We start from the raw sequence: 26,354 nt of genomic DNA on the forward strand, positions 1-26,354 counted from the left end.
ATAGCGGGGGAGAGACATGCTGCGCATCCAAAATGGCGTCCGGCGCGAAACTCCGTGAAGGAGCCGCGCGGGAAGAACGGCGCTTAACTTTAGCCGCTTTTGTGCCGTCGCCCAAATTAAGGGCGTTCATGGCATTAATGTCTCCAACCTCAAGGGCGGCCCCGAAGAAGCCGTCCGAGCCGCGTGGCCGGCCAAGATGGCGGAGGCGAGGAGCGGGGGATGGGCGTTTATGGCGGGAAAAAACCGCCACGCCGGAGGAACGACCGGGACATTCATCGGTCACTAAACTATCACCCATCAAGGACGAATCAGGTTGTAAAACCCCCGCATCCCCTCTAGAAGCGCTCCAGCGATCCGGGGAGCGACCCTTTGCGCCCTCGCCCTCCGACGCCATTGCCACGAGGAGAAGAATCGGGGAACCCCCTGCCCGCTATAAAAAGGTAAAATTACCTGCTTGCCGCTCCGAGCTGTAACGAACTGGTGTCCCAGTGAGTAGCTGCAATGAACGTTTAAAGAAACATCGAATTAAACGCCTTTAAAGACGTTTAAAAATATATATATTTTTTTTTTAAACGGAGCCAGCGGGAGGGGGGAGAAAAGGAGGGACCTGGCACCACCAGGTTTGCACTTGCTCAAAAGAGCCCTCAACCCCAGGCCTCAACAAAACCTAAGGATTAGGCTTGGAGGCCTAGCCAGAGCTGCTGCTGTGTGTGACCACCACCTGCTGAGATAGAGAACATACTGAGGAGTTTCCGGCAGCACATGACCACATATAGGGAGGCAAAAGTTTGCTCTCTATCTCCACCTGCTGGTAGATGGACACAACCCACCAGTCTATGGATTGATCAGCTTGATGATATGGAATAATTTTTCTTACTGGCCTGATGAAAGGAGGATAACTCTTGAAAGCTAGTCACAGATATATTGTTAGTTCAGCTACTTCTTTGTTGACCCTTATTTCCCCCTACTAAGATAAAACTAACCAGCCTTCTCTTTGTTAACACTTTTACAAAGAAAGACCACATCCATCCATTTCCATGTCCATAATACCACGTCCTCTCTCCAGAGGCTCCACTGAACAGATCCTTTGGCAGACTAACCAGAATTTAAGTCCCTTTAATCTCTTAGAATCCATCCCATCCACCATAGCTTTGTCTGTTTTCAGTTTTCCTAGTTCTATACGTACTGCTTGTTGGGCGTGCACATATTGTCAATATGTATTACAAGTTAATCAGATCGTTGTGCCCCACTCGGCAGGGAAAGTGTTTTCATTGTGCACTCGCACTGATTAAAATTCGATGCAGTGTGTATATGGGATTTGTGGAGCCTGTGGGTTGTGGTATACTGGGCAAACAATACGTAAGATAAAATGTAGGATAGCCCAGTATTTGAGTAATCTATGTGTGCAGAGACAGGAGGCCCTCCCTTGTATCACACTGGACAGCGGTGGGATATGCTGCTCAAGATTTGAAATTTGTGGTGTTATGCCAATTTAGACAGAATAATGGGATTTGTTGACCCTATGGGTTGTGGTATATTGGGCAAACAATACGTAACATAAAATGTAGGATAGCCCAGTATTTGAGTAATCTATATGTGCAGAGACAGGAGGCACCCCCCCCTTGGACAGTGGTGGGATATGCTGCTCAAGATTTGAAATTTGTAGTGTTATACCAATTTAGACAGAATAGGGGTGCCAATATTTGTATGCTGCTTTAAAGGAAGGAACAGCAATTAATTTTTAACTGGAATATGGTCATCCCACATGGCCTGAATAAGGAAGTAGAAAGGTTAAGTGTATAGGGGTGGAACTATAGGTATTTGAACCGCTGAACGTTCGAAGGCTCCATACACATGCATCGGTGTCTTTGCAGACCTGGTTGCGGATTAGAGAGTGTGAGTTGGAGCCTCTGACCATCCATTTGTCCATTAGTGTTTGTAATTTTTTTTAAAATAATGGGTACATGTTAGAGATATACATGGGCTTGTTGTAATTGGTGGTTTATTTTTAGGAAATCGACCCCTGACGCTAATGGGAGCGAAACACGGACCGTATTGGGTTCGGTAGTAAAAGGATTACATGGCTTCCAGTTGTGATTTCTGGTTCTAATTGACTTGTTTCATACTGTCCCAGGAGAAATGGTTCTTCATACTCTGGATTGTAAAACAGAACTTGAGTTGATCTTAGAGACAGAACAAGAGGACATTGTAAATCTACCCAACTTTTTTTTTCTTGTGACCCCAACCATCTAAGTATAGCCATTTCAAGGAGAATAGCAGCCAACTGGTTAGTAAATGTATTCAATTTTGCTATGAGCTGGGCTTTTGTCTCAAGATAAAGGCCCATCAAATAAAGAAAAGCAACTTCAGTAGCTCACTTAAAAGCAATATCTCTTAGAAGATGCTTGGAAAGCAGCAATATGATCTTCTCTACATAATTTTACATCTCATTATTACCTGCACCATGCATCCTGGAGACACAGTACTTTTAGTAAAATAGTATTAATAAATTTGATTTCATAATTAGCTCAAATCTCAAAAGAGAGCTAGACTGCTCAGAACTACTGATTTTTATTGATCACAAGTTTGAAACAGCTCCCTGTAAGATGGCTCTGAGTCTCCAAAGATATCTTATTTTATCCATAGTGACCAGCTGCCGGGGAGACCCTTTTGTAGGGGCCGATTCATCCTGCTGGTTGACAGAGAAAGCAAAGTTGCTTACCTGTAACAGGAGTTCTTCATAGATAGAAGGACCAAAATTGGAGAGACAATCTCACCAACCTCCCTGAGATTTTATCCTAAAGTTACAAACTCAGTATAAGCAAAGGAGCAGACGTACATTGGAATTGTCCCAGATGTTGAGAGGCTTTTAAGCTAAATCTGAGCTCTGAAAGAGCTACTCTGTCTTGGCGTCTTCAGATGTGTCATCCAGATGTATGTCTGATTTATCCTGCTGTTTACAGAGAACTGATTACAATAGTTTTGCTTTTTGTATCCACAGATCCCCTATTATGACCACTGCAGACTAGTCTTCTATGAAATGTTATTAATGGTTTGTAATAAACTAGAGAAGATGCTCTTGTGTTCAGGCCGGGGGGAGGAGGGGGCATTAAACTACAGCTTATGAGTGGGACATGGTATTGGTCTGATGACAAAGGCCTGGCATGTTCATTGCCATCTGTATGGTACAAGCTTAGATTGTAAGCCCTCTAGGGAAAGCGAATGATACATACCTGTAGCAGGTGTTCTCCGAGGACAGCAGGCTGATTGTTCTCACGACTGGGTTGACGTCCACGGCAGCCCCCACCAACCGGAAGAAAACTTCGCGGGCGGTCCCGCACGCAGGGTACGCCCACCGCGCATGCGCGGCCGTCTTCCCGCCCGTGCGCAACCGTTCCTGCTCAGTTGAATGACAAGCAAAAGAATGAGCACAACGCAACTCCAAAGGGGAGGAGGGAGGGTAGGTGAGAACAATCAGCCTGCTGTCCTCGGAGAACACCTGCTACAGGTATGTATCATTCGCTTTCTCCGAGGACAAGCAGGCTGCTTGTTCTCACGACTGGGGTATCCCTAGCTCTCAGGCTCACTCAAAACAAGAACCCAGGTCAATTGAACCTCGCAACGGCGAGGGCATAACAGAAATTGACCTACGAAGAACAACTAACTGGGAGTGCAGCCTGAACAGAATAAAATCGAGTCCTGGAGGGTGGAGTTGGATTCAAACCCCAAACAGATTCTGCAGCACCGACTGCCTGAACCGACTGTCGCGTCGGGTATCCTGCTGGAGGCAGTAATGTGATGTGAATGTTTGGACAGATGACCACGTCGCAGCCTTGCAGATCTCTTCAATAGTGGCTGACTTCAAGTGGGCCACTGACGCTGCCATGGCTCTAACACTATGAACCGTGACATGACCCTCAAGAGCCAGCCCAGCCTGGGCGTAAGTGAAGGAAATGCAATCTGCTAGCCAATTGGAGATGGTGCGTTTCCTGACAGCGACCCCCTTCCTATTGGGGTCGAAAGAAATAAACAATTGGGCGGACTGTCTGTGGGGCTGTGTCCGCTCCAGATAGAAGGCCAACGCTCGCTTGCAGTCCAATGTGTGCAACTGACGTTCAGCAGGGCGGGTATGTGGTCTGGGAAAGAATGTTGGCAAGACAATTGACTGGTTAAGATGGAACTCCGACACCACCTTTGGCAGGAACTTAGGGTGAGTGCGGAGTACTACTCTGTTATGATGAAATTTGGTATAAGGAGCATGAGCTACCAGGGCTTGCAGCTCACTGACTCTACGAGCTGAAGTAACTGCCATCAAGAAAATGACCTTCCAGGTCAAGTACTTCAGATGGCAGGAATTCAGTGGCTCAAAAGGAGGTTTCATCAGCTGGGTGAGGACGACGTTGAGATCCCATGACACTGCAGGAGGCTTGACAGGGGGCCTTGACAAAAGCAAGCCTCTCATGAATCGAATGACTAAAGGCTCTCCAGAGATGGCTTTACCCTCTACACGATGATGGTAAGCACTAATCGCACTAAGGTGATTCCTTACTGAGTTGGTCTTGAGGCCGGACTCTGATAAGTTCAGAAGGTATTCAAGCAGGTTCTGTGCAGGACAAGAGCGCGGTTCTAGGGCCTTGCTCTCACACCAGACGACAAACCTCCTCCACTTAAAAAAGTAACTCTTTTTAGTGGAATCCTTTCTAGAGGCAAGCAAGACGCAGGAGACACCCTCAGACAGACCCAACGAAGCAAAGTCTACGCCCTCAACATCCAGGCCGTGAGAGCCAGAGACTGAAGGATGGGGTGCAGAAGCACTCCGTCGTTCTGCGAAATGAGAGTCGGAAAACACTCCAATCTCCACGGTTCTTCGGAGGACAACTCCAGAAGTAGAGGGAACCAGATCTGACGGGGCCAAAAAGGCGCTATCAGAATCATGGTGCCGTGGTCTTGCTTGAGCTTCAGTAAGGTCTTCCCCACCAAAGGTATGGGAGGATAAGCATACAGGAGGCTGGTCCCCCAATGGAGGAGAAAGGCATCCGACGCCAGCCTGCCGTGTGCCTGTAGTCTGGAACAGAACAGAGGCAGCTTGTGGTTGGTCTGAGAGGCGAAAAGGTCCACCGAGGGAGTGCCCCACTCTCGGAAGATCTTGCGTACCACTCTGGAATGGAGCGACCACTCGTGCGGTTGCATGACTCTGCTCAGTCTGTCGGCCAGACTGTTGTTTACGCCTGCCAGGTATGTGGCTTGGAGAAGCATGCCGAACTGGCAAGCCCAACGCCACATCCCGACGGCTTCCTGACACAGGGCACGAGATCCGGTGCCCCCTGCTTGTTGATGTAATACATTGCAACCTGATTGTCTGTCCGAATTTGGATGATTTGGTAGGACAGCCAATCTCTGAAGGCCTTCAGCGCGTTCCAGACCGCTCGGAGCTCCAGGAGGTTGATCTGAAGATCTTGTTCCTGAAGGGACCACAGACCCTGGGTGTGGAGTCCATCGACATGAGCTCCCCACCCCAGGAGAGATGCATCCATCGTCAGCACTTCTGTGGGCTGCGGAATTTGGAATGGACGTCCCAGGGTCAAATTGGTCCGAATGGTCCACCAGTGCAGCGAATTGCGGCAACTGATGGACAGATGGATGACATCCTCTAGATTCCCGGTAGCTTGACACCACTGGGAAGCTAGGGTCCATTGAGCAGGTCTCATGTGAAGGCGAGCCATGGGAGTCACATGAACCGTTGAGGCCATGTGACCCAGGAGTCTCGACATCTGCCGAGCTGTGACCTGCTGAGACGCTCTGGTCTGAGAGGCAAGGGATAGAAGGTTCTGCGCCCTTGCTTTGGGAAGGAAGGCCTGAGCCGTCTGAGAATTCAGCAGCGCTCCTATGAATTCCAGAGAATGGACAGCTCCAGAAGGTGGATAGTACACTGCATGGACCGAAGAGCTCCTGCCTCTGAGGTGCTCTTGACCAGCCAATCGTCGAGGTACGGGAACACATGCACTCCCAGCTTGCGGAGATACGCCGCAACCACCACGAGACACTTCGTGAACACCCGTGGTGCAGAGGTGAGCCCAAAGGGCAGCACACAATACTGAAAGTGCCGTGTCCCCAGACGGAATCTGAGATACTGTCTGTGAGCTGGCAGTATCGGGATGTGAGTAAAAGCATCCTTTAAATCCAGGGAACATAGCCAATCGTGTTTCTGAATCATTGGTAGAAGGGTGCCCAAGGAAAGCATCCTGAACTTCTCTTTGACCAGATATCTATTCAGGCCTCTCAGGTCTAGGATGGGGCGCATCCCCCCTGTTTTCTTTTCCACAAGGAAGTACCTGGAATAGAATCCCTGCCCTTCCTGCCTGGGTGGTACGGGCTTGACCGCATTGCGCTGAGAAGGGCGGAGAGTTCCTCTGTAAGTACCTGCCTGTGATGGGAGCTGAAAGATTGGGCTCCTGGTGGGCAATTTGGTGGAGTGGAGGCCAAATTCAGGGTGTATCCGCACCGCACTATTTGGAGAACCCACTGGTCGGAGGTTATCAGAGGCCACCTTTGGTGAAAAGCTTTCAACCTCCCTCCGACCGGCAGGTCGTCCGCTACGGACACTTTGATGGCGGCTATGTTCCCATGGATCCAGTCAAAAGCCCGTCCCCGGCTTTTGCTGTGGAGGCGCAGGGGGCTGCTTAGGCGCACGCTGTTGATGGGAACGAGCGCGCTGGGACTGTCCCTGTGCCTGAGGAGGCCTTCAAGCCGGCTGGGTGTACCTACGCTTGCTGTAGGCGTAGGGAGCAGCTTGCCGGGCCCGGGAAAAATGTCCACCTGCAGAGGTAGATGCTGAAGGCGCCCGGTGGGAGAGCTTGTCGAGAGCGGTTTCCCGCTGGTGTAGTTGGTCCACTAACTGCTCGACCTTCTCGCCGAAATTGTTATCCCCCCGGCAAGGGACATCCACCAGTCGCTGCTGGGTGCGGTTGTCCAGGTCAGAGGCACGCAGCCAGGAGAGTCTGCGCATCAATATACCTTGGGCCGCAGCTCGGGATTCCACATCACAGGTGTCATAGATACTCCTGGACAGGAACTTTCTGCACGCCTTTAGCTGCCTGACCACCTCCTGAAAAGGCCTGGACTGCTCCGGAGGGAGCTTGTCAACTAGGTCCGCCAGTTGCCTCACACTGTTCCGCATATGAATGCTCGTGTAGAGCTGGTATGACTGGATGCGGGTCACGAGCATGGAAGATTGGTAGGCCTTCCTCCCAAACGAGTCCAGAGTGCGAGACTCCCGCCCCGGGGGCGCCAAGGCGGTATCCCTCAAACTCCATGCTCTCTTGAGAGCAGAGTCCACGACTGCCGAGTCATGAGGCATTTGGGGCCGCATCAACTCTGGGTCAGAGTGGATCCTGTATTGGGACTCCGCTTTCTTGGGGATGGTGGGGTTAGATAATGGCTTCAGCCAGTTCTGAAGCAGTGTCTCTTTGAGGACATTGTGCAACTGCACCGTGGAAGACTCTCTAGGTGGTGGATAGTCGAGGACCTTGAGCATCTCAGCCCTCGGCTCATCCACAGAGACCACGGGAAAGGGAATGCAAATAGACATATCCCTGACGAAGGAGGCAAAGGAGAGGCTCTCAGGGGGCAAGAGCTTCCTCTCCGGTGAAGGAGTGGGGTCGGAGGGAAGGCCCACAGACTCCTCTGAGGAGAAATATCTGGGGTCCTCCTCCTCCCCCCCACGAGGCCTCTTCCTCGGTGTCGGACATGAGCTCTTGCAGCTCAGACCTCAACTGGGCCCGTCTCGACTGTGAGGAACCACGTCCTCGGTGATGGTGTCGAGCGGTGGACTCCCGCGCCGGCGGGGATGAAGCTCCTTCCATCGACGGGGACTCCAACTGCGTGGCGGTTGACACCGGCGCCGCAAGCGGCGTCGGTGTCAAAAGCCTTGGCATCGGGCTAGAGCACACCGGCGCCTCCATCAATGGCACCGGGGGCGCAAGCACCCCCGGTGCCGGCAGAGCCTGGCGCATCAGCCCTTCCAGAATCCCCGGAAGGATGGCTCGGAGGCACTCGTCCAGGCCCGCTGTCGGGAAAGGCAGGGAGGCCGGTGTGGGTGTCGATGCCAGAAGCTGTTCAGGTCCAGGAGACGGTACCGAAGCACCCGCGGACTGGCGCAGCGACACCTCTTCCACCGAGGGGGAACGCTCCTCTCGGCACTGCCGCTTCCTTGGCGTCGAGTCCTCCCTCGAGGTGCCGGAGCTGGCAGTTCTGTGCGCCGTGGGCGACCGATGATGGTGCTTCTTGGCTTTCTTTCGGTGCCCGTCATCGGCGCTCGGCGGCAGAGATGAAGAGGAGGTAGAACCCCCCCGGCCTTGAGGACTCGGATCCGACAGGGTTCGGTCCCGATAGCCCTGGGTAGAGGGAGTGGCCGGGGCCGACTGCCCGCGCGGCCGCTCACCCCCGCCATCACCGGCGGGCCAACTGTACCTGTACTCCTGGGATCAGTGCCAGAGCCGGCGCCGATTTAGTCGACATTGGTACCGGTACCGAAGATCCGGCCGTCGACACCGATGCCATCGATGTCGAAGGGCTGGCGCAAGTTCCGAAAAGACAGTCCAGAAGAACTTGCCTCGCCACCTGTGTCCGCTTCCTTAAGCCGAGACACAAGGTGCACGTCTTGGTATTATGCTCCGGGCCGAGGCACTGGAGGCACCAAGCGTGGGTATCGGTTTGCGAGATCTGCCAGCCGCACTGAGCACACTTCTTGAATCCACTCAGGACCTTTGAGGACATCGACGGAAAAATCGCGTCGGCGAAGTCAAAGTCATCGATGGTGGCGGTGAAAAAGCACACCCGAAAAAGAAAACGAAGCGCCCTCGCGGCTAAGAACGACGATGACACTGTTTTTTTTTTTTTTTTGAACAATCAAAAAAGAGATACGCGAACGCGAAGGAGAAAAAACCCACGGCTAGGCCGCGATCCGGTTTCCGGGGCTGACAGAGAGAGAGATGGTAACACGTCTCTCTCCAGCGCGGAACAGAAAAAAACTGAGCGGGAACGGTCGTGCACGGGCGGGAAGATGGCTGCGCATGCGCGGTGGGCTTGCCTGCGTGCGGGACCGCCCGCAAAGTTTTCTTCCGGTTGGTGGGGGCTGCCGTGGACGTCAACCCAGTCGTGAGAACAAGCAGCCTGCTTGTCCTCGGAGAAAGAAAAATACTTAATGAACCTGACTATATACACCACTTTGAAACAGCTTTCAGGCTTAAAGATGGTGTATTAGAAATTAAATAAAGAGAGTGTTGGTATGATGATAGAGGCCTAAGTGGTGGAGGCATGAGCAGATGAAGACTACCGGTGTGATTAGGGGCTTAGCCACCATGTTCCCAGATGAGAAATCCCTAGCAGTACAATAATAGAGGACATAACAGAAACAGCATGATTCAAGAAGCCTGGGCTGGAATGTCACTGTTGGCATAATGTCACTGTTGGCATAATAAGAGAGTAAGTATCAGCATGAAGGCAGGGGCCTGGGCTTAGCCACCATGTTCCCAGATGAGGAATCCCTAGCAGTACAATAATAGAGGACACAACAGAATGATTCAAGAAGCCTGGGCTGGAATGTCACTGTTGGCGTGATAAGAGCTTGAAGGCAGGGGCCTGGGCCACAGCATTGATGGTGGCATGATGCGAGTTAGACAGGGAGATGTGGAGGTAGGGGGAGAAAAAGAAAAGATACTTGGCAGTGGTGTGGGAGAGGGGAGGAGAAAGAGAAGGGTAGATGTAAGGGTGAGTGGGAGAAAAAAAAAGGGAGACACCATGGAGAAAGGGAATGTGGCTAAGGTGTAGGATACATACTGGAAAAGCCAAAAGGCAGGGGAAAATAGCAGATACTGAGGAAGGGGCGAGGCAGAGGTTAAGGTTACAAAGGGTACGGTAGGGTTGTCAACTTTCTAACTAATAAAATCTCAGTAATATTTCTATATATGTACAGTTCTGAGAACCCAGCCCCATGCTCCTCCCCATGCTCCTCCCATTTCAAATCAAAAACAGGTACCTTCTTCCCCTCTGTTCAGCATGCTTTGGGCATGTTTATGGGAAGAACAGTGTTAATAGCATGTGTTCTGTTTCTTCTTATGCACTCAAATTATTATTATATTCTTGATATACTGTGTTTTTTGTAATACAACATAAATGGTCTACATATTACATACAGTGCCTGTTGTGAAATTTATCTAGAGGATGCGGATAAGCTTCTGACTCATCTGCTCTCATAGCTAGATTTCACATGATTCACAAGTTGCCACAGCCAGTAGTGTCACAAATGCCCAGCCATGGCAACATGCAAAAAAATCAGTAAGGCCTATGTTTGTACTGTGGTGGCACCATTTAAAGGGCCTTCACAGACCACTTAATAAACCCCCTGAAAACCATTCTGGAAGGGGGCTCCAATTCTTAGTAATAAAATAGCACCCAACTTCCCTTCCCAGTTCTGACAAAGGGCAAAACTGTTTAAAAAGACCCCCAACCAGAGCTGTAACCCCTAGGACCTGCCCCTTAAATCCTAAAAATCTGAAGACCAGCCTAACCCCCCCCCCCAACTACTCCAGGAGTTCAACTCATTCAAGGGGCCTAGGTGGCAATCCCCACTTGCTCCTGCCCCAGCAACTGCTGCTCCTAAAATGGCAAGACGCTGATTCCTATTGGCCTGCCACATAAGGAAGCAATAGTAATTATGTAACTCACTAAATAAAAAAAATCAATCTGTGATTGTTTTTCCTACAGGATTTAACTGAATGACAGATCTGCAAGAGCTCTAGACTTTTCAGAGCAAAATATGGATCAGTTACATAACTGAAGACATTTTCTTACCGAGGGGCTGTATCAATTGACTCAATAACCAACTTTTCTGCAAAACACAAATAAATAAAATGGCATTTACTTCCACATGAAGTTTCTCTTAATCATGCCTACCCACAGGAAGAACTAAGGAAGCAAATATGTAAAATATATGGAAAAGTGATATTGCCCTTATTCTTAAACATGTTCTTCTAGTAAACTTGAAATGCATCACCTGTTGTTCCAAGCACCTGCAATTTGCCATTTTGCTTATCTTTTGAATCCTAAAAAAAAATAAGTATATTTTTAATATAATATTTATAATATTTCTATTCAATTCAGAGTTGCTAATTGAATCTAAAAGTTTCTTTTTATACAGGAATCACATACAGTATTAAAACATCTAAATCACAGCATCACAATATTAAAAATATTCACTGAACATGAAAAAGTACCCAATATAAAATGCAAGAAATTACCTTAATAATGTTCATTTTATCAGAGGAATTCAGTCTAGAAAAAACAGTAATTTTCAAATGATCACATATAAGGCTCTAACTGAAAAGTAAACAATTTAAACCTATAGAAAGCACATCCTTTATATTCATTCAATACTTCTAATTTCTATGGTATCAGTACAATTTTAAGATCCTCAAGAATATATTGCAAAGAGATTATGCTAAGGACTTTTATAATGTGTGTATAGAAAAATATTTAATACATTGGTCCCTATTTACAAGATTGTGATTAGATTTTTCAGTTAACATGCAGTACCTGCCAAAATTATCACACAGTAACTGCAAAACCTCTTGGGTGCTTCCCATATTTTTGGAAGGACTATTATGAAGTTAATTCAAAGAAAGGCCATTATTATGCTTTAATTGCAAGGCAGATAAGTGCAATGCAGCATGAAGTAATGACCATTGTGTTAACAATCCCTGCCCATTGCCCACCTAAACATGGCACTTTTCAACCTTGCTGTTTAACACAGGAATTAGTGGAGTAACAGTATGATACGTGAACTGTTAGCATGGGCCAATGCTGTTAAAACAGTTAACACATTAAAGCTCCATTCATATGATGTGAAATTTATTTTTAGTTTTGCAATCACTGCATAAAATTAACTTCTGAAGGTGCGGTATATCCACTGGTGGGTTGGTTGGGGTCGTTGGCTCCTCCAGTTTTGTTTTGGAGCCCATCCAACTCAAGAGCTCCATTACTAATAGGAGAGCAGGGGTGAGGCTGGAGCATAAAAAGGAAGCTGCTCCCAGCTGGAGTGAACAAGCAACAGAGCAGAACACAAAAAACTATTCTGCTCCCTTCCTGTCTTTGTTCTCTTATCCCCACCCTACCACTGAAGAGATTAACTTTTGCCTGGGGACAGGAGAGGAAGACCTGGAGGAACACAGAAAAAAAAAAACTGGATGCAACTTGGTCTTTATGTGCAAAATTCAGTATTCTGGCTATTACCACTCTGGGCCTAGGGGCTCCCTCCACTATTCACCCAAGCTGATGATGGGTGCTCAATGCATAATGGGCCCAGATGAGTATCTCACAGCAGTTTTGTGGAAAGCTAGCGCTCTAAAAATCCACCTAGGAGTGGAACATTACTTCTTCTTGACCTGTTCTCCAGGTCTTACAGTTTGTCGTCATATTTGCTGATGGTAGCTTTTAGCTTAAGAGAGTTCCTCTTGCACCTCCATTAGTGAGTACTCCGAGGTCCCTATCCAGTGTTCTAGTTTAGCAAACTCAGCCTGAGACTGGGTAATGGATCTAATTTGCTCAGTAAGTTGCTCAAACATTACATTGAGCGCACTTACCACAGCCTTCATAATCTGTTGAATCAAGGCTGCATTTGACACCAGATCACATGTGGCAGAATTGGACACCATCACTGCTCCAGGGGTTGCAGCCCGCAACTTGTCCTTTTCCTTTTTGCTTGCTTTGGCTGCCAGATGTCATTTCAGGAGTGATCCTACAAGTATATTTGTCCATAAAACTTGCATACTCACCAATGTGTTGTAAAAAGGGAGAAAAACTTGCCAATTTTAGTCCAATGGGGTAGATTATAAAAGGATAAACTGGGAGCCCAAGGAAAATGCTCCTTCCTGGCTCAAAACATCACTTAACTGTATACAAGCCCATATTCTCATCCAAAATGCTGAGGGTCTGCACAGAAGAAAAATCATATGGTACAAGGAGAAATTGTCTTACCTAATTTTCTTTTCTTTAGTCAGCATCACCACTCTGAATCAGTGGGTGCTATCCCTTCCCACCAGCAGATGGAAGTAGAGAAAATTGAATTGTACCAGTGACATCACCGGTTATAATCTGTGGTGGTATCTGGAACAATCCAGTATTCATCTGTCCAAGCAGCAGAAGGACCCTTGTGAAACGTACCCAGCCCCATCAACCACTGCAGCTGCAATGATAGGCAAGCGAGCAAAACACCACAGAGTGACACTCTCTACCCTGAATATACCAGGGAATAGCCTTGTCACGGGAACCCCATGTAGCTGCCAATTAGAATCCGATTGCCGTCTTATTCAATTACTTCTAATAAGACTAGTGCTAATTTCCTGTTAAGATTTCCCTGTGTATGTAGAATATTGCACCAGTCTAAATCCTACCAGTTTTTCGAACCCAATCAGTTGGAGGATTTCCTGATAAGTAGAGAGGAGGTTAATGTGGTAACTTAGTCACATATGTAACACTGTATGACAGCTTAGAGTGACCACTTGGGACAAGATGTTCTCTTTAATTAGTTTTGCCTCTGTTTCATTTCTCTTTCTTGGATCGTTTTCTTAATAGTATTGTGGATGATAGAAATGAAACCTTAGATTTGAATTTTTTTTCATTTTTTATTGTATTACCTATTTGTGTAAACACTCATAAGAGTTTATTATGATTGTTAAAAATTTAATAAAGAGAAATAAAAAAAAGAGGTTTTATTAATAATAACAACCAAATAATCACAGAGCAAGCCCATGTAATTGTTATGTACAAGCCAAGTAACATTAGAGTGCACCAATCACAATAAAAGTAACCAAGACAGCCAACAACCTCACAATTTTTGTTAAATCCTCCAAGTATTTTTCAAGATACCACTTCATTTAAAGTCTAGTGTATTACTGGCTCCTTTTAGGGTAGAATAGGCATTTTTTATGGCCAACTCTTAAAGCAAAATCTGTGAACTTCATTTTTACCTATTCAGGGCAATGCCGATTTCCACTTGGAATATCAGACCAAGGCATCTGGTCAATGAGTTGCTGTCACATACAAACCTATCGGGGAAGCATAACTAAATATTTGGAAGGGATTATTGGCCAAGGGATTAGGTTGTTACCGGCGGGTCTAATATTTGAGATGTCAGGCTTATATGGAGTCTGGGGAAAGCATATTAAGTTGTTTGCTAGGACAGCTGGTCTGGTGGGGAAAGAAGGTATATTATAGAGTAGGATAAAGGAGGAATTGCTAGCTCTTCAGCACTGAAAGAATGAATACCATAATCCTAGGTTGACAGCAGCAAAAAACTAGAGTTTCTCTATGAAGGAAAAAACCTTCTTGGATCCGTGATACAATTATATATAATCTCTTCTGCATCGAACCTGGAGTGTAGTCCTCAAAACCTTTTGAAGGGCTTTTGCTATAAAACTAAATGATAATCATATGTAATTCATTGATTGTCTAGTTTTGTAGAGTGCTGGAATTATAAATACCACTGCTCCATGATTATAGATGGGGAGGGGGTGGCAGTTAAGATGTACTAGTCAGAGAGAATTTTTTCATTCACGACTATTTCCAGTAACTGTGGATGCTTATAAAGAAACGATGAACCCTAGGAAAATGTTTTCTATAATTTGATGCAATGGAATCAGAGGGAGGGGAGAAAAAAAAAAGACATCTGAAGGTTTGATCATTGTTATATTTGTACCAGTGTTTTGTTGCTGTTAATGATATTGGATGCATACTTGCTGAACCCTGCCTGCTAAAAATGTACATTTATAAAATCACATTTTAGTTTAAAATAAGTGTAATTAATTATTTTAATAACAGTATATTAGCTCATCTTACCGTGTTACAGTCAGGCAGGGCTCACAAATGAATCCACCTAAAATAAAAAAATCTCTTCATTCACACTTTTATGAAGTACTAGCCACACAGAATAAACTACATTTTACAATAAATTAGGCAAAATATAGTCACATTAAAGCTTGTCTGAACATTGAAAGGGCCCTGTTTACAAAGAGGGGCATAATTGAATGGCGCCGGTGAAATAGATGGCCGGCGCCGTAAGTGGGTGGAGCCAAGCGTATTTTCGAAATACACTTGGTGCTGGCCAAATCGCTCGCAGGGTTTAGAATAGGATCGCCGGCGGATCGCCGGGTTTAGATGAGATGGCCGGCTCCGATTTTCAGTCATAATGGAAACCGGACCTGGCCATCTCAAACCTGGCGAAATGCAAGGCATTTGGCTGTGGGAGGAGCCAGCATTTGTAGTGCACTGGCCCCCATGACATGCCAGGACACCAACCGGGCACCCTAGGGGGCACTTAAAAAAATCTTTAAAAAAAAAAAAATTAGCTTCCAGGTGCATAGCACCCTTCCCTTGTGTGCTGAGCCCCCCAAAACCCACTGCCCACAAGTCTACACCATTACCATAGCCCTGTGGGGTGAAGGGGGGCACCTACATGTGGGTACAGTGGGTTTGGAGGTTTTTTTGGAGGGCTCAACATTAACCACCACAAGTGTAACAGGTAGGGGGGGATGGGCCTGGGTCCACCTGCCTGAAGTGCAGTGCACCCACTAAAAACTGCTCCAGGGACCTGCATACTGCTGTCAGGGAGCTGGGTATGACATTTGAGGCTGGCAAAAAATGTTTGTATTTTTTTGGGTGGGAGGGGGGTTGGTGACCACTGGGGGAGTAAGAGGAGGTGATCCCCGCTTCCCTCCGGTGGTCATCTGGTCAGTTGGGGCTCTTTTTTGGGACTTGGTCCTAAAAATACATGGATCAAGTCCGGCTGGCGAAATGCTTGTTCGAGCCGGCCTTTTCTTTTTCATAATAAGGTGAAGCCGGCCATCTCGTAACCCCGTCTTCGCTACCCTACCAACACGCCCCCTTGAAGGTTGGCCGGCGCCGCAACGAAAAAGCAATTGGGGCCGGCCACAATCGGCTTTTGATCATACAGATTTGGCCGGGATTGAGAGATCGCCGGCGATCTCCCGATTTGGGTCGGAAGATCGCCGGCGATCCCTTTCAAAAATAAGCCTGAAAGTCACACTAGCGTTTTTACTACGTGCTAAAAATTAGCGCACACTGTGTAGACGCCCATAAGAATATTATGGGCATCTACATGATTAGCGCGCCTTTGTAAACAGGGTCCTAAGACACTATTGTGTAAACATTATCCTATGTACATGATGTTCCCTTTTACTTCAAAAATTAAGCTGAGGTTAGTCAAGGATTACACAGGCTGGCTTCTGCATACTTTTGAAAAATATGGCTCTTTTGCTTTTAGCAGTACCTAATTTGCTAGCAGTTAGCAGTCAGACATTACAGTACGTCTACTCTCAGAGTAAATAAAAAAAATATATATATAGTCTTGTTTTCTAGGTGTGCATATAATCCTGGTAATTTACCTTCAACTGCTCAGCTGTATTTTGCCAGCAGCCTGCTAATGTTGACTTTTATTTTTTTATTTTACTTGATTTTATTGTCTTGTTATTAATTGAATGAAATATACTAAAGTCTACTTTTGTAATTTACTTATGTTTTTCTAATTGGATAGGCAATTTTACAAATTCAAGTTCTAAGTACATAACTGTTTTATAATTAATAAATATAAAATAGTAGAAAGGTTGATAATTCAAACAAATGCTTATATTCATGTAGAGTAAGGATAATTTGGTAGTCTATCCTGTGTAAAGGTAAAATGTATTCCTCGAGTCCTGCTAGACCAGTGGTTATGCTCCCCCCCCCCCCCCCAAACAAGCAGTTAAGAGGCATAAAGCATTGACATTTTAGTGTACCCCTGGAACTTGCCAATATATTATTGATAAAGGAAATCTGAAACATTTCAACAAATAACAATATAGCTCACTCTTAAAGATGAACACCATGGATCAACAGTCAGGTTCCCAACCCCCTCAGAGCTGGGAAACACTTTCCCCAAAACCACCACCAGGAAAATTCTGAGAGGTTCCCTCAGTTGGAATATGATACAGGGAGAAAATATGTCCAGCTGCAGTATGTCTGGGTGGGCCCTGGACTGGTCTAGCAGAAGTCGTGGAAAAGAAATAGCAGGTAAGAACAAATTTCACCTTCCTTATCAACCTACTAAACAAATCCAGACAAGTGGAATGTACCAAAATTCCAAGGCCCTGGGTAGGAGAAAGACAAGAATTCCCAGACACCATCATCCTAAGGCAGTGTTTCTCAACCCAGTCCTTGAAGCATATCCAACCGGTAAGTTTTCATGATATTCACAATGAATATACATGAACTAGATCTGTATACCAGTGCATGCAAATCTGTTATGTATATTCACTGTGGATACTCTGAAAACCCGACTGGCTGGGTGTGCCCGAGGACTGGGTTGAGAACTGTCCTAAGGTGACATCACCATTCCTTGAGAACCCACTCTGCATTCACTAAGGAAAGGGAGAGAGGAGGAGCAAGAAGTTGATGAACAGGCTTATGATCCACTCAAAGCCAAAGAAGTAGAACAGGATGACTTGCCAAGGAAATCATTCAAGCTACCACAAGAGTTGGGAGAAGACCAACAACCTTCATCCGAAGGAAAGTGACAAAGCCCACGATCTCACTAAATCCCCAGGCCCTAGACCATCATTACCATCCAGTTCCAAAACATCCTTCCACAGGTCACCAACTCCTAAGGCCCATTTGAGAGGTATGTGGATATCATAGCCTTAGAATCAAGAGCAGGAGCTCTTCTTTTTCCAAGAACCGTCCCAGCAAGGTCTTATTCTCATCTGAGGAGCCCACTTTCTTCCAACTGCCACAGCTACCTGTAAGCACAACTCAGCTGGCCAGTAAGCTCCTTGTGGATAGAACTTGCAGTATGCCCCTTCCACAGACCTGATCCAACCACCACAGACCTCACAGTGTTCTAAAACAATTGGTGGCTGAGGGCATGTATTCCCACCCCTAAGCCCAGTCTTCTGCTCCAAACAACAGGTGGTGTATGTGACCTCAGTTCCCTGGTTTCTTAAAGAAGCTATCGTGGTGTATTGGCCTTTAAGGGCCTTGAGGTCAGAGCATGTGATGTTGTTGGCCACTAACATTTTCCTCTGATGGTCCATAGATTTGGAATGCTTTACCTGGGGTTTTAAGACTATGTGGCAATATAGCATCCTTTCGCAAATTATTGAAGACACATATGTTTGTTCAGGCATGGGGTTGATATGAAATGCCAGTTTTGCTTGTTGTAAACTGAGTTTATTTGGGGTTTTTTATTGTAATCCGCTTAGATGTAGGCAAAATAGAAAATTTTAAATAGATTTTTAAATAAACAAACAAACAAACAAACTCACTCCCTGGAGGGCCTACCCTTTAAGCCTATACCTAAGATAGCAAAGGGATAAATGCCCCTCGGACCACAAGAGGCAACATGAAAAGAAACCAGACTTCCCTGGTTCCCAGCTCACTCCTTCAACCTATAAGCTAGCCCCTTAAACCCAAGAGGGTGGCTGGGACAGGGATCCTCCAACAAAGCTCCAGACAACCCCCCCTCCCCCAGTGACCCCCAAAAGCTCAAATGCGAAGAAAATCATGCCACACAAACAAGAATGGCTGCCATTTCCATCAGCACAAAGACTTTGCCTGCCGTGGGAAAGTGCAGCCTCAGCACTTAAACTGCCCAGACATATCACTAAAACATACCTGCTCCTCACTGCAGGTTGGCTAGAACTGTGGTGCAGCAACCACAGTGACGGTTTGAAGGCCCAGAGCTGATAGCAGTCCAATTTCATTATAGAAGAGGGGCTGAAGAACTTGCCTTCTGCACACCATTAATGGCTCATATTGATCTTAAGTGGCGTAGCTGCATTCTCCTTCATTACCCTTTGCACACAACACATGAATCCAAGATACTCCCAGGAACTCCATCTGCTCTTGCAGAAGCCAACAGGAGATTCCCCTGCATTCCCTGAGAGCCTTGCTGCCAAGCTCCATATTCCACCACCTGATCCTCCTAACTCCTCCGACTACCCACTAAACCATTGGGGATGGATGGTAGGCCTCCAAGGGGAGGACCTCTTTCTCTGCGGGGGGTGCAGTCAACTGGCTTTTTGAGAACAATACTGGATTTTTGATTTGCAATCCGTTAAGCCAAAAGGGCTAAATGTTATGATAGAATGTATGCTGTTGTTTAAGATTTCAGTATTTTATTTTTGTTTTTCTGTGTACTTTGTTCTTACCAATAATTTGTTTCATACATTATATCGTCATCATATTCTCCAGTTTTTAGTGTTAAAGTTTCCACAAGTCTGCCATCTTGCTTCCTGTTTGCAGGATGCCAGATTCATTTGGACTTTCACAAGAATATCACTACTTAACTTATAAGCTGTTCTTGACGAAGGGATGCCAAAACAGGGCTCTGTTGAACAGCAGTATACCAGCAATGCAGATAAAAGTGTTTGCTGAATATACATTTTTGATTAACCAGCGACTTGAAATGGTGCCCTTTATGTTTGGCACCGCATATTGTCAAATAAGATGTACATTTTCAGAAGACAGTTTGGTTTGCGTCAAATTCTAATCTGCCTTTACCTGTGTTTCCTTCTCTTAGTATCTCCTATCTACTGAATTTATCTCTATCTGAGGAAAAAAAAAACCCCAAACAAAACCAACTGTGGCTCCTCTACCTCTCCCAACACCAACGCTGTATCCTCCTCCCCTGAAGAAGGGGCATTGTCTGCTTCCGCCAGTGGCACAAATGCGTTAAGGCCCGCAACTGAGCTTGCCTGCTCTTCACATAGCTGGGAGGTGAAGTACTTTTATCTCGCTCAGATGGTGGTGACACATCACATCGTCAAGCTGTCTGCACTTGGTGCCAGTTGGGAGCGATGAAGAAGCAAAAGCAGCTACAAACAAAAGCAGAATGCACTAATGGCACACAATATCCTGGGGGACCTGATCGGAGCTTCAGGGGAAAGCCACCATCGCCTTGACGATGTCACTGGAAGTCACTGTGCTCAAATTAAAATGATGCCAAAACTTGGGTGATGAAAAAATTCAGTGCTAAGAACTATTCTATAAAAGGCCTTATACAGAATAGCAATTAGGTACTGGACTTACGCTTGCTAAAACCAGGTATAAATGCCAGCGCCCAACTTAGGCGTGCTTAGGCCAAATTCTGTAATTCTGCAAGCAAGTTTTTGGAACACCATACCCCCTTTTCAGATAAGCACTAAGAGTTAGGCACTGAGCCTTATAGAATAGTGTGTGAGTCAGTGGCGTTCCTAGGGGGGGCGGTGGGTGCAGTCCGCCCCGGGTGCACGCCGCTGGGGGGGGGGGGGTGCCACGCGCCTGTCAGCGCCGCTCATTCCGTGCTCCCTCAGGTTACTTCCTGTTCCGGGGCAGAGGGAGCATGGAACGAGCGAAGCAGACAGGCGCACGGCACCCCCCCCAGCAGGTAAAGATGCACCCGCATCGGCGATCCGCCCCGGGTGTCAGCAGCCCTAGGAACGCCACTGGTGTGAGTTGTACGCGTGAATTCTGATGCCACTTAACTGCAATAATTAGTTGTTAGCACTTAATTATTGCTAGTTAATGGCTCGTTAATCAAGATGCATGTACAACTTGGCTGTGTGCCCAAAATTTGGTGTGCAACTTTGGATGCCATCCCCCTAATTCTATATAAGGCCGCTAAAGTGTTAGAAATAAGAGACGGTAGTTCATTCCTATTGAAACACACGCACCACAGAGTGGTCATCAGGCTCGTCCTGCACTAACTCTCCCTTCTCCAAATTATCCACCCGAGAGGGACAGAGAGAATCCCCTGAGAGCGTGACAAGAGAAGGAGGAGAGGCGCAGGGGCCAAACAACGCCATCTCTGAGAGGGAGGAGACTCACCTTCTCTTCAGAGTAGGGTCCTCCGGGGAAGAGGCATCAACAGCCCCCAAAACCCCAGAAGGCATGAAAAAGGCTTGAAGCTGGGGATGAGGAAGAGCCCTCTTTAATAAATAAGCCTGATGCAGCAGCAAAATAAACTCTGGGGAAAACCCCTCCCCAGGATTCCCAACCCCTGAGGAGGCCCCTGGAGCAACCCGAATAGCCGAAGAAGGCCCTGCAGAGGTATTGGGAAAAAAACGCTAAAAGGCTCAGAAAACTGCCATCAACTGACTGGCGGGAGCCACGTCGGAAACAGCAGGTAAAATGGCACCCATTCCAGAACCTGCAGCATGGGAAACGGTCGCCATGTCGGGAACCGCATCACCCGGTAAGGAATCTAAGCAGCCCGCCAAGCACAATCCCACAGCGGATCTTCTATTCCTGCACTGGGAACACCACTTGGCCGTCTCTGCCGCCATAACCCACCAGTTAATAGATTCATCTGCTGCCTGTGCTAAGGAACTTATTTTGTTTTGATGTACAAAATTACAAACCAAATATTAACTATTTAACAATACAAGAAATAAGGCATGGAAAGGTTATAGCTGTTGGTAACGTCTTCAGCTGTAGTGAAAAAGCTCGAGGGATGTCCAAATACAATGCAGACAGACTGTTCAACTAACAGAACATTTCAGCAACACTTAAGCCTGTGTGCTGCTTTTCAGGCAGTGGAATACATTCATCATTAAACTTTAAAACATAGATTTTGCTAAATGTCATAGATAAAGAGTTAATAAATCAAAGTTGAATGCAAATGATTACATAAAATAGTACACAATTTAAAATCCTAAAAATATTTCATATTAATTTTCCTACAGCCCAACTATAAAAACCTATACCAAACATGCAAAGTTGTTAATTTGGGTAGTAATCTATTTTCAAATCTGTTTTATACTTGATTACAAGCAAAGCGATGGGGTAGGAGCATACAGCAGCATTCCTATCCATACAGCTGCAGAGCTACCCCTTTACTGAGCTTAATGCTAGTCACACAGAGGAAATGTAGGGGGAACTAAAATATTAAAACATTAGTAGTTAAAAGTTGGAACATTAATCAAAATGCTTACCGGTCAATATACTTGCTCATTACATTTATCAAATTGTTAGCAACCACTATGATGTCTCAAGTATTCCCATCTTTTGTTTTAATTCATATTTATTCATACTTAAATACCTTCTGGATGGAGCACTTCAAGTCTTCCAGCACCCTAAAATACAATCAACAAACACAATAACATTAATTTGGATAAATAGTTTCATAGGATAATAAGCAATATGAAATAGCTCAAAGAAATAATAATGTATAACAGTGAAATGTGGAAGAATGATCTCTCACTATATCAACAATTAAAGGGGCCCTTTTACTAAAGCTTAGTGCAAGCTTAGCACGTGCTAACAGACATTAGCATGCACTAAGTGCAAGAAAGCTCATTATATACTTGCGAGCTTTACGCTTTAGTAGTAGAAGGGCCCCCAAATATTTTCTTGGTCTAAATTCTACACAGAGAATGAGCTGTGAAATCTCAAAATGATGGTCACCTTGGCCACTGTCCTAAAATCTCAAATATGAATAAAAAAAATTCCTGAATTCAGCATAGACTTCCATCAACTACATATTAACATGCAATTACTGATCTTATAAGTTTATGTTTATATTTTAGGGACGGTAATGTGGCTGCCATGTTAGTCTATCTGAATAGTCAGAAATGAGCATCCACAAACAAACCACAGGTGATTTCACTAGATAAACTCGAGCCGGAAAAGGGAGATCTTCTTTGTGGCTCAATAAGGTAGAGAGAGACATGACACGGCAGGGAGGGGAGGGGAGAGGAGAAGGAAGGAAGGAAGGAGGAGGAGGAGGAGATGCTGGACCCACGGTAACTTGTGCTTTTTGTTTTACAGTGGGAGTGAGGCTTTTTACCGCTCCTATGGGACGGAAAAAGTTTTATTTCTGCACCCGCAGTAAATGTGATAAAAAGGAGGTTTTTTTTTTTTAACCGCAGGTCCCCGTCCCTATGTCATTCTCTAGTCCCAGTTACCTAAGTTCGATGTCTGTTAGCAGATTTAAAACTGGCTTGAATAAAAGCTGTTATATTCTTAAAATGAATACTATCAGGATATTAATTATCACTTTATTTTAGTTATTGTGCAAGATTTTATGAGTGTGCTTCTTTCTAATAAATAATTCTAGTTGCTTTCTTTGCAGTATTTATTTCCCAGCACCGGCAGTTCTTACTGCGTGAACTTACTTGGAGCCCTTTTGCTAAGCTGCACTAGTAAATGGGCTTAACACATCCTAATGCAGGACTTTCTGACCATGTGCTGTTATCATTAACACGTGGCCGTTTTGAGCAATATGCTAATTTAGAAGTTTGGCGCAGATGTTGGAGCACATAAGGAAATCCCATGATGAAGCCTGATGGGTGAAACAGGTTTCGTTTTGATTGATATATATATATAGAGAGAGATAGATAGATATATCATAAGGATCCATTTTATAGGATCCTTATTTAAGTGTAAGAGAATGTGAATAAAGTTTGCACATATACACACAAAAAAACCTAAAAAAGCATTTAAAATTGGGAGTTTTTTTGACCTATGAATGAGACTAGAGTCAAACTGGGCAGCATTCACAATTAGTTAAGTGCTATAAAGGTGTGTTGCCATCGACTTCTGAGGTCTTTTTTTCCTTATTGATCAGTTAAGCATACTGTAGTCTTCTGTTTTTTTTTGTTTTGGTTGTCACTGAGGAAAATTAACACAGGAGCGAATAGAATGTTGGGTATTATTAGGAAAGGTATGGAAAACAGGTGTGAGGATGTTATAATGCCGTTGTATCGCTCCATGGTGCGACCGCACCTTGAGTATTGTGTTCAATTCTGGTCGCCGCATCTCATGAAAGATATAGTAGAATTGGAAAAGGTGCAGCGAAGGGCGACTAACATGATAGCAGGGATGGGACGACTTCCCTATGAAGAAAGAGAACGTGGTGAAGGCGGTTAGCTTAGCAGAGTTTAAAAAGGGGTTAGCCGGTTTCCTAAAGGACAAGTCCATAAACCACTACTAAATGGACTTGGGAAAAATCCAGTTCCAGGAATAACATGTTTGTATGTTTGGGAAGCTTGCCAGGTGCCCTTGGCCTGGATTGGCCACTGTCGTGGACAGGATGCTGGGCTCGATGGACCCTTGGTCTTTTCCCAGTGTAGCATTACTTACTGCCCCCTATTGTCAGAATTATTCAGCTAATGTGCACTAATGTAAGTGCGCTAGCTGAATAATACTTCCACGCCCATTCTTCGCACCTCCAAAACTTTAAATAAATACTAGCATGAACAAATGGCAAAACTAACGCAAGGTTTTACTGAAACAGACCATTTTTCCTGCATTAGCGCTTAATGCAGTTCAGTAAAAGGGCCCCTTGGTTTGTTACAGAACATTCTAGTATATTTTTCTTTTTACAGGTCATTCTTACTATGTCATTTAAAAGGCAATCACGCTCTGTACTAGGTCACTTATTCACCCAAGGCAATACACAGCAAGAATAAAGCAGACATGGGAATCCTTTTACCAAGCTGTGGTACTACTGTGTGCTTACAACAGCTTAGAAGAGCTTACTGCAAGGCACGCCACAGCTTAAAAGGGCTTACTTAGCATGGGGTGCGCTCAGGCATCCTACAGTAAGTTTTGGGTTAGCGAGCGCACACCACGCACTGAAAAATTATTTCAATTTTTACCACAGAGGGGGTGGAGGGGTATGTCTGTGGTAATCATTTAGCACAAGTGCCGCACGCTGATTAGCGTGCAAGCCCTCTTACCGCACGCTGATTGGCGCACAAGCCCTTACCGCCTAGAAAATAAGTGGTGGTAAGCACTCACATATTAACCTTTAATGGCCACACTCAACAGCAACATTAGCACATAGTCATTAATACAAAAATTTGAAAACCAGCCATTTTACTACAGCACAAAAGACGGTCTTAGCGCATGGGAAAGACCTGCATAAGGGCACGTTAAGGTCATCTTTTAGCACTGCTTTGTAAAAGGGCCCCATAGCGAATTAACCTATAGAATTATTACTTCATTCATTAAAATTATGGCAAAAGAAAACCTCAGAAAATATCTTAATTTCCTGGCAAAAAGAACTAGTCCTTTGACTTACCTGGGCTACAAACGACACAAATACCAGTGTTCAAATACAGGAAAATAAGTGGATTTAAGTAGCATGTAACATACTAGCTGTCCCAAAAAGCTGGGGCGCAGATGCAGCACACATACCTACACTTGTCCCAGAATCAAGTAGAATACAGCGACCAGTAAGTTGTTTTCCCACCACATTAGCCCTTTTATTATTGTTATTTTCATTTGTTTACCTGACTACCGTTGACAACCAACCAACTCGCCTCTTCTCTCACACCTGATTTCTGCTGCATTCTGTTCTCACAACTACCGGTAAAGGAGCGTGAAACCAACGCAACCATCTTTCGCGCATGCGCACAAACAAAAACGTCACCGCCTGTGCAGCAACCGCTGTGCTTCAGGTTATCTTCATCCTCTCAGGCTTGCCTTATGTCTTTGCCGTTGCACATACTTCTTGCTGGACCTCTGTCACCTCTCTAGGAAAAGGCACGGAGCCCGTGCTGGCAAGGGGGGAGGGGGGGGGGTTGGCTTTAGGCTTCCGTCTTCAACCTAGTGTAGGCTAGTGGTTATAAAGGGAACTGAAGGCTGCCGTAGATGTAGCACACATACCTACACTTCTCAGTGGCGTAGTTAGGTGGGGTGCAGAAACAGCTGTTTTGAAAAAATGGCGCTCGTGCCAATAAATATTTTTTCTGCTCCCTCCCTCCCGAGTCTTCATCTTTTCAAGTGTCTTCTGCCCGTCTCTCCCGTTCGCGACGCGTGGTCACTTTTTACTTCCCTGAAGCCTTCTCCCTCCTTTCGGGGCCTCTCCTCAGGCGTATCCCGCTCAGGGAAGTAAACAGTGACCATACAGACGGGAGAGAGGAGCAGAAGAGACTGGAAAAGATTAAGACTCGGGAGGGAGCAGAAAAAAATATTTATTGGCACGAGGCGCATAGGCGCCATTTTTTTTCAAAACGGCTGTTTAGGGGAGCGACCGTAGGGTGAAGGAGTGGAGGCAGGCAGAGAAGGGGGGACTCTAGTATACCAGGGCGGTGGGGCAGGCACATGGCTGTTGGCTCTGCCGGTCCCCTGCCTCAGAACATAAAGTTGACGTCCGGGGGCAAGGGACCGGCAGAGCCAACAGCCGCGCGCCTGCTCTGCGAACCCCCTAAGTGCTCCGCCCCAGGTCAGGTGGCATCTGAGGTAGGTACACCGCTGAGCAGTGTTGCCAGGTGGAAATTTTTTTTCCCACCCAATCCAGCGTAAAAACCGCCCAAAACCCG

General features: G+C 45.9%; 1 protein-coding gene across 1 annotated transcript in view; it reads right to left on the minus strand.

The window, feature by feature from the left end:
* The window catches only part of ERICH2 (glutamate rich 2), an 83,584-nt gene extending 58,331 nt beyond the window's left edge, over positions 1 to 25,253 (minus strand). The window contains exons 1-7 of the mRNA XM_030210434.1: positions 25,228 to 25,253; positions 25,112 to 25,116; positions 22,127 to 22,160; positions 14,893 to 14,929; positions 11,298 to 11,331; positions 11,054 to 11,102; positions 10,852 to 10,888 (exon numbers count right to left, since the gene is read on the minus strand). Coding sequence (XP_030066294.1) covers positions 10,852 to 10,888; positions 11,054 to 11,102; positions 11,298 to 11,312 — 101 coding nt within the window. The 5' untranslated portion in view covers positions 11,313 to 11,331; positions 14,893 to 14,929; positions 22,127 to 22,160; positions 25,112 to 25,116; positions 25,228 to 25,253. The remainder of the gene's footprint in view (positions 1 to 10,851; positions 10,889 to 11,053; positions 11,103 to 11,297; positions 11,332 to 14,892; positions 14,930 to 22,126; positions 22,161 to 25,111; positions 25,117 to 25,227) is intronic.
* Between the last annotated feature and the right edge of the window lie 1,101 nt (positions 25,254 to 26,354).

Source organism: Microcaecilia unicolor, chromosome 7 (genome assembly GCF_901765095.1).
Source record: "Microcaecilia unicolor chromosome 7, aMicUni1.1, whole genome shotgun sequence".
In the NCBI taxonomy this organism is placed as follows: domain Eukaryota; kingdom Metazoa; phylum Chordata; class Amphibia; order Gymnophiona; family Siphonopidae; genus Microcaecilia; species Microcaecilia unicolor.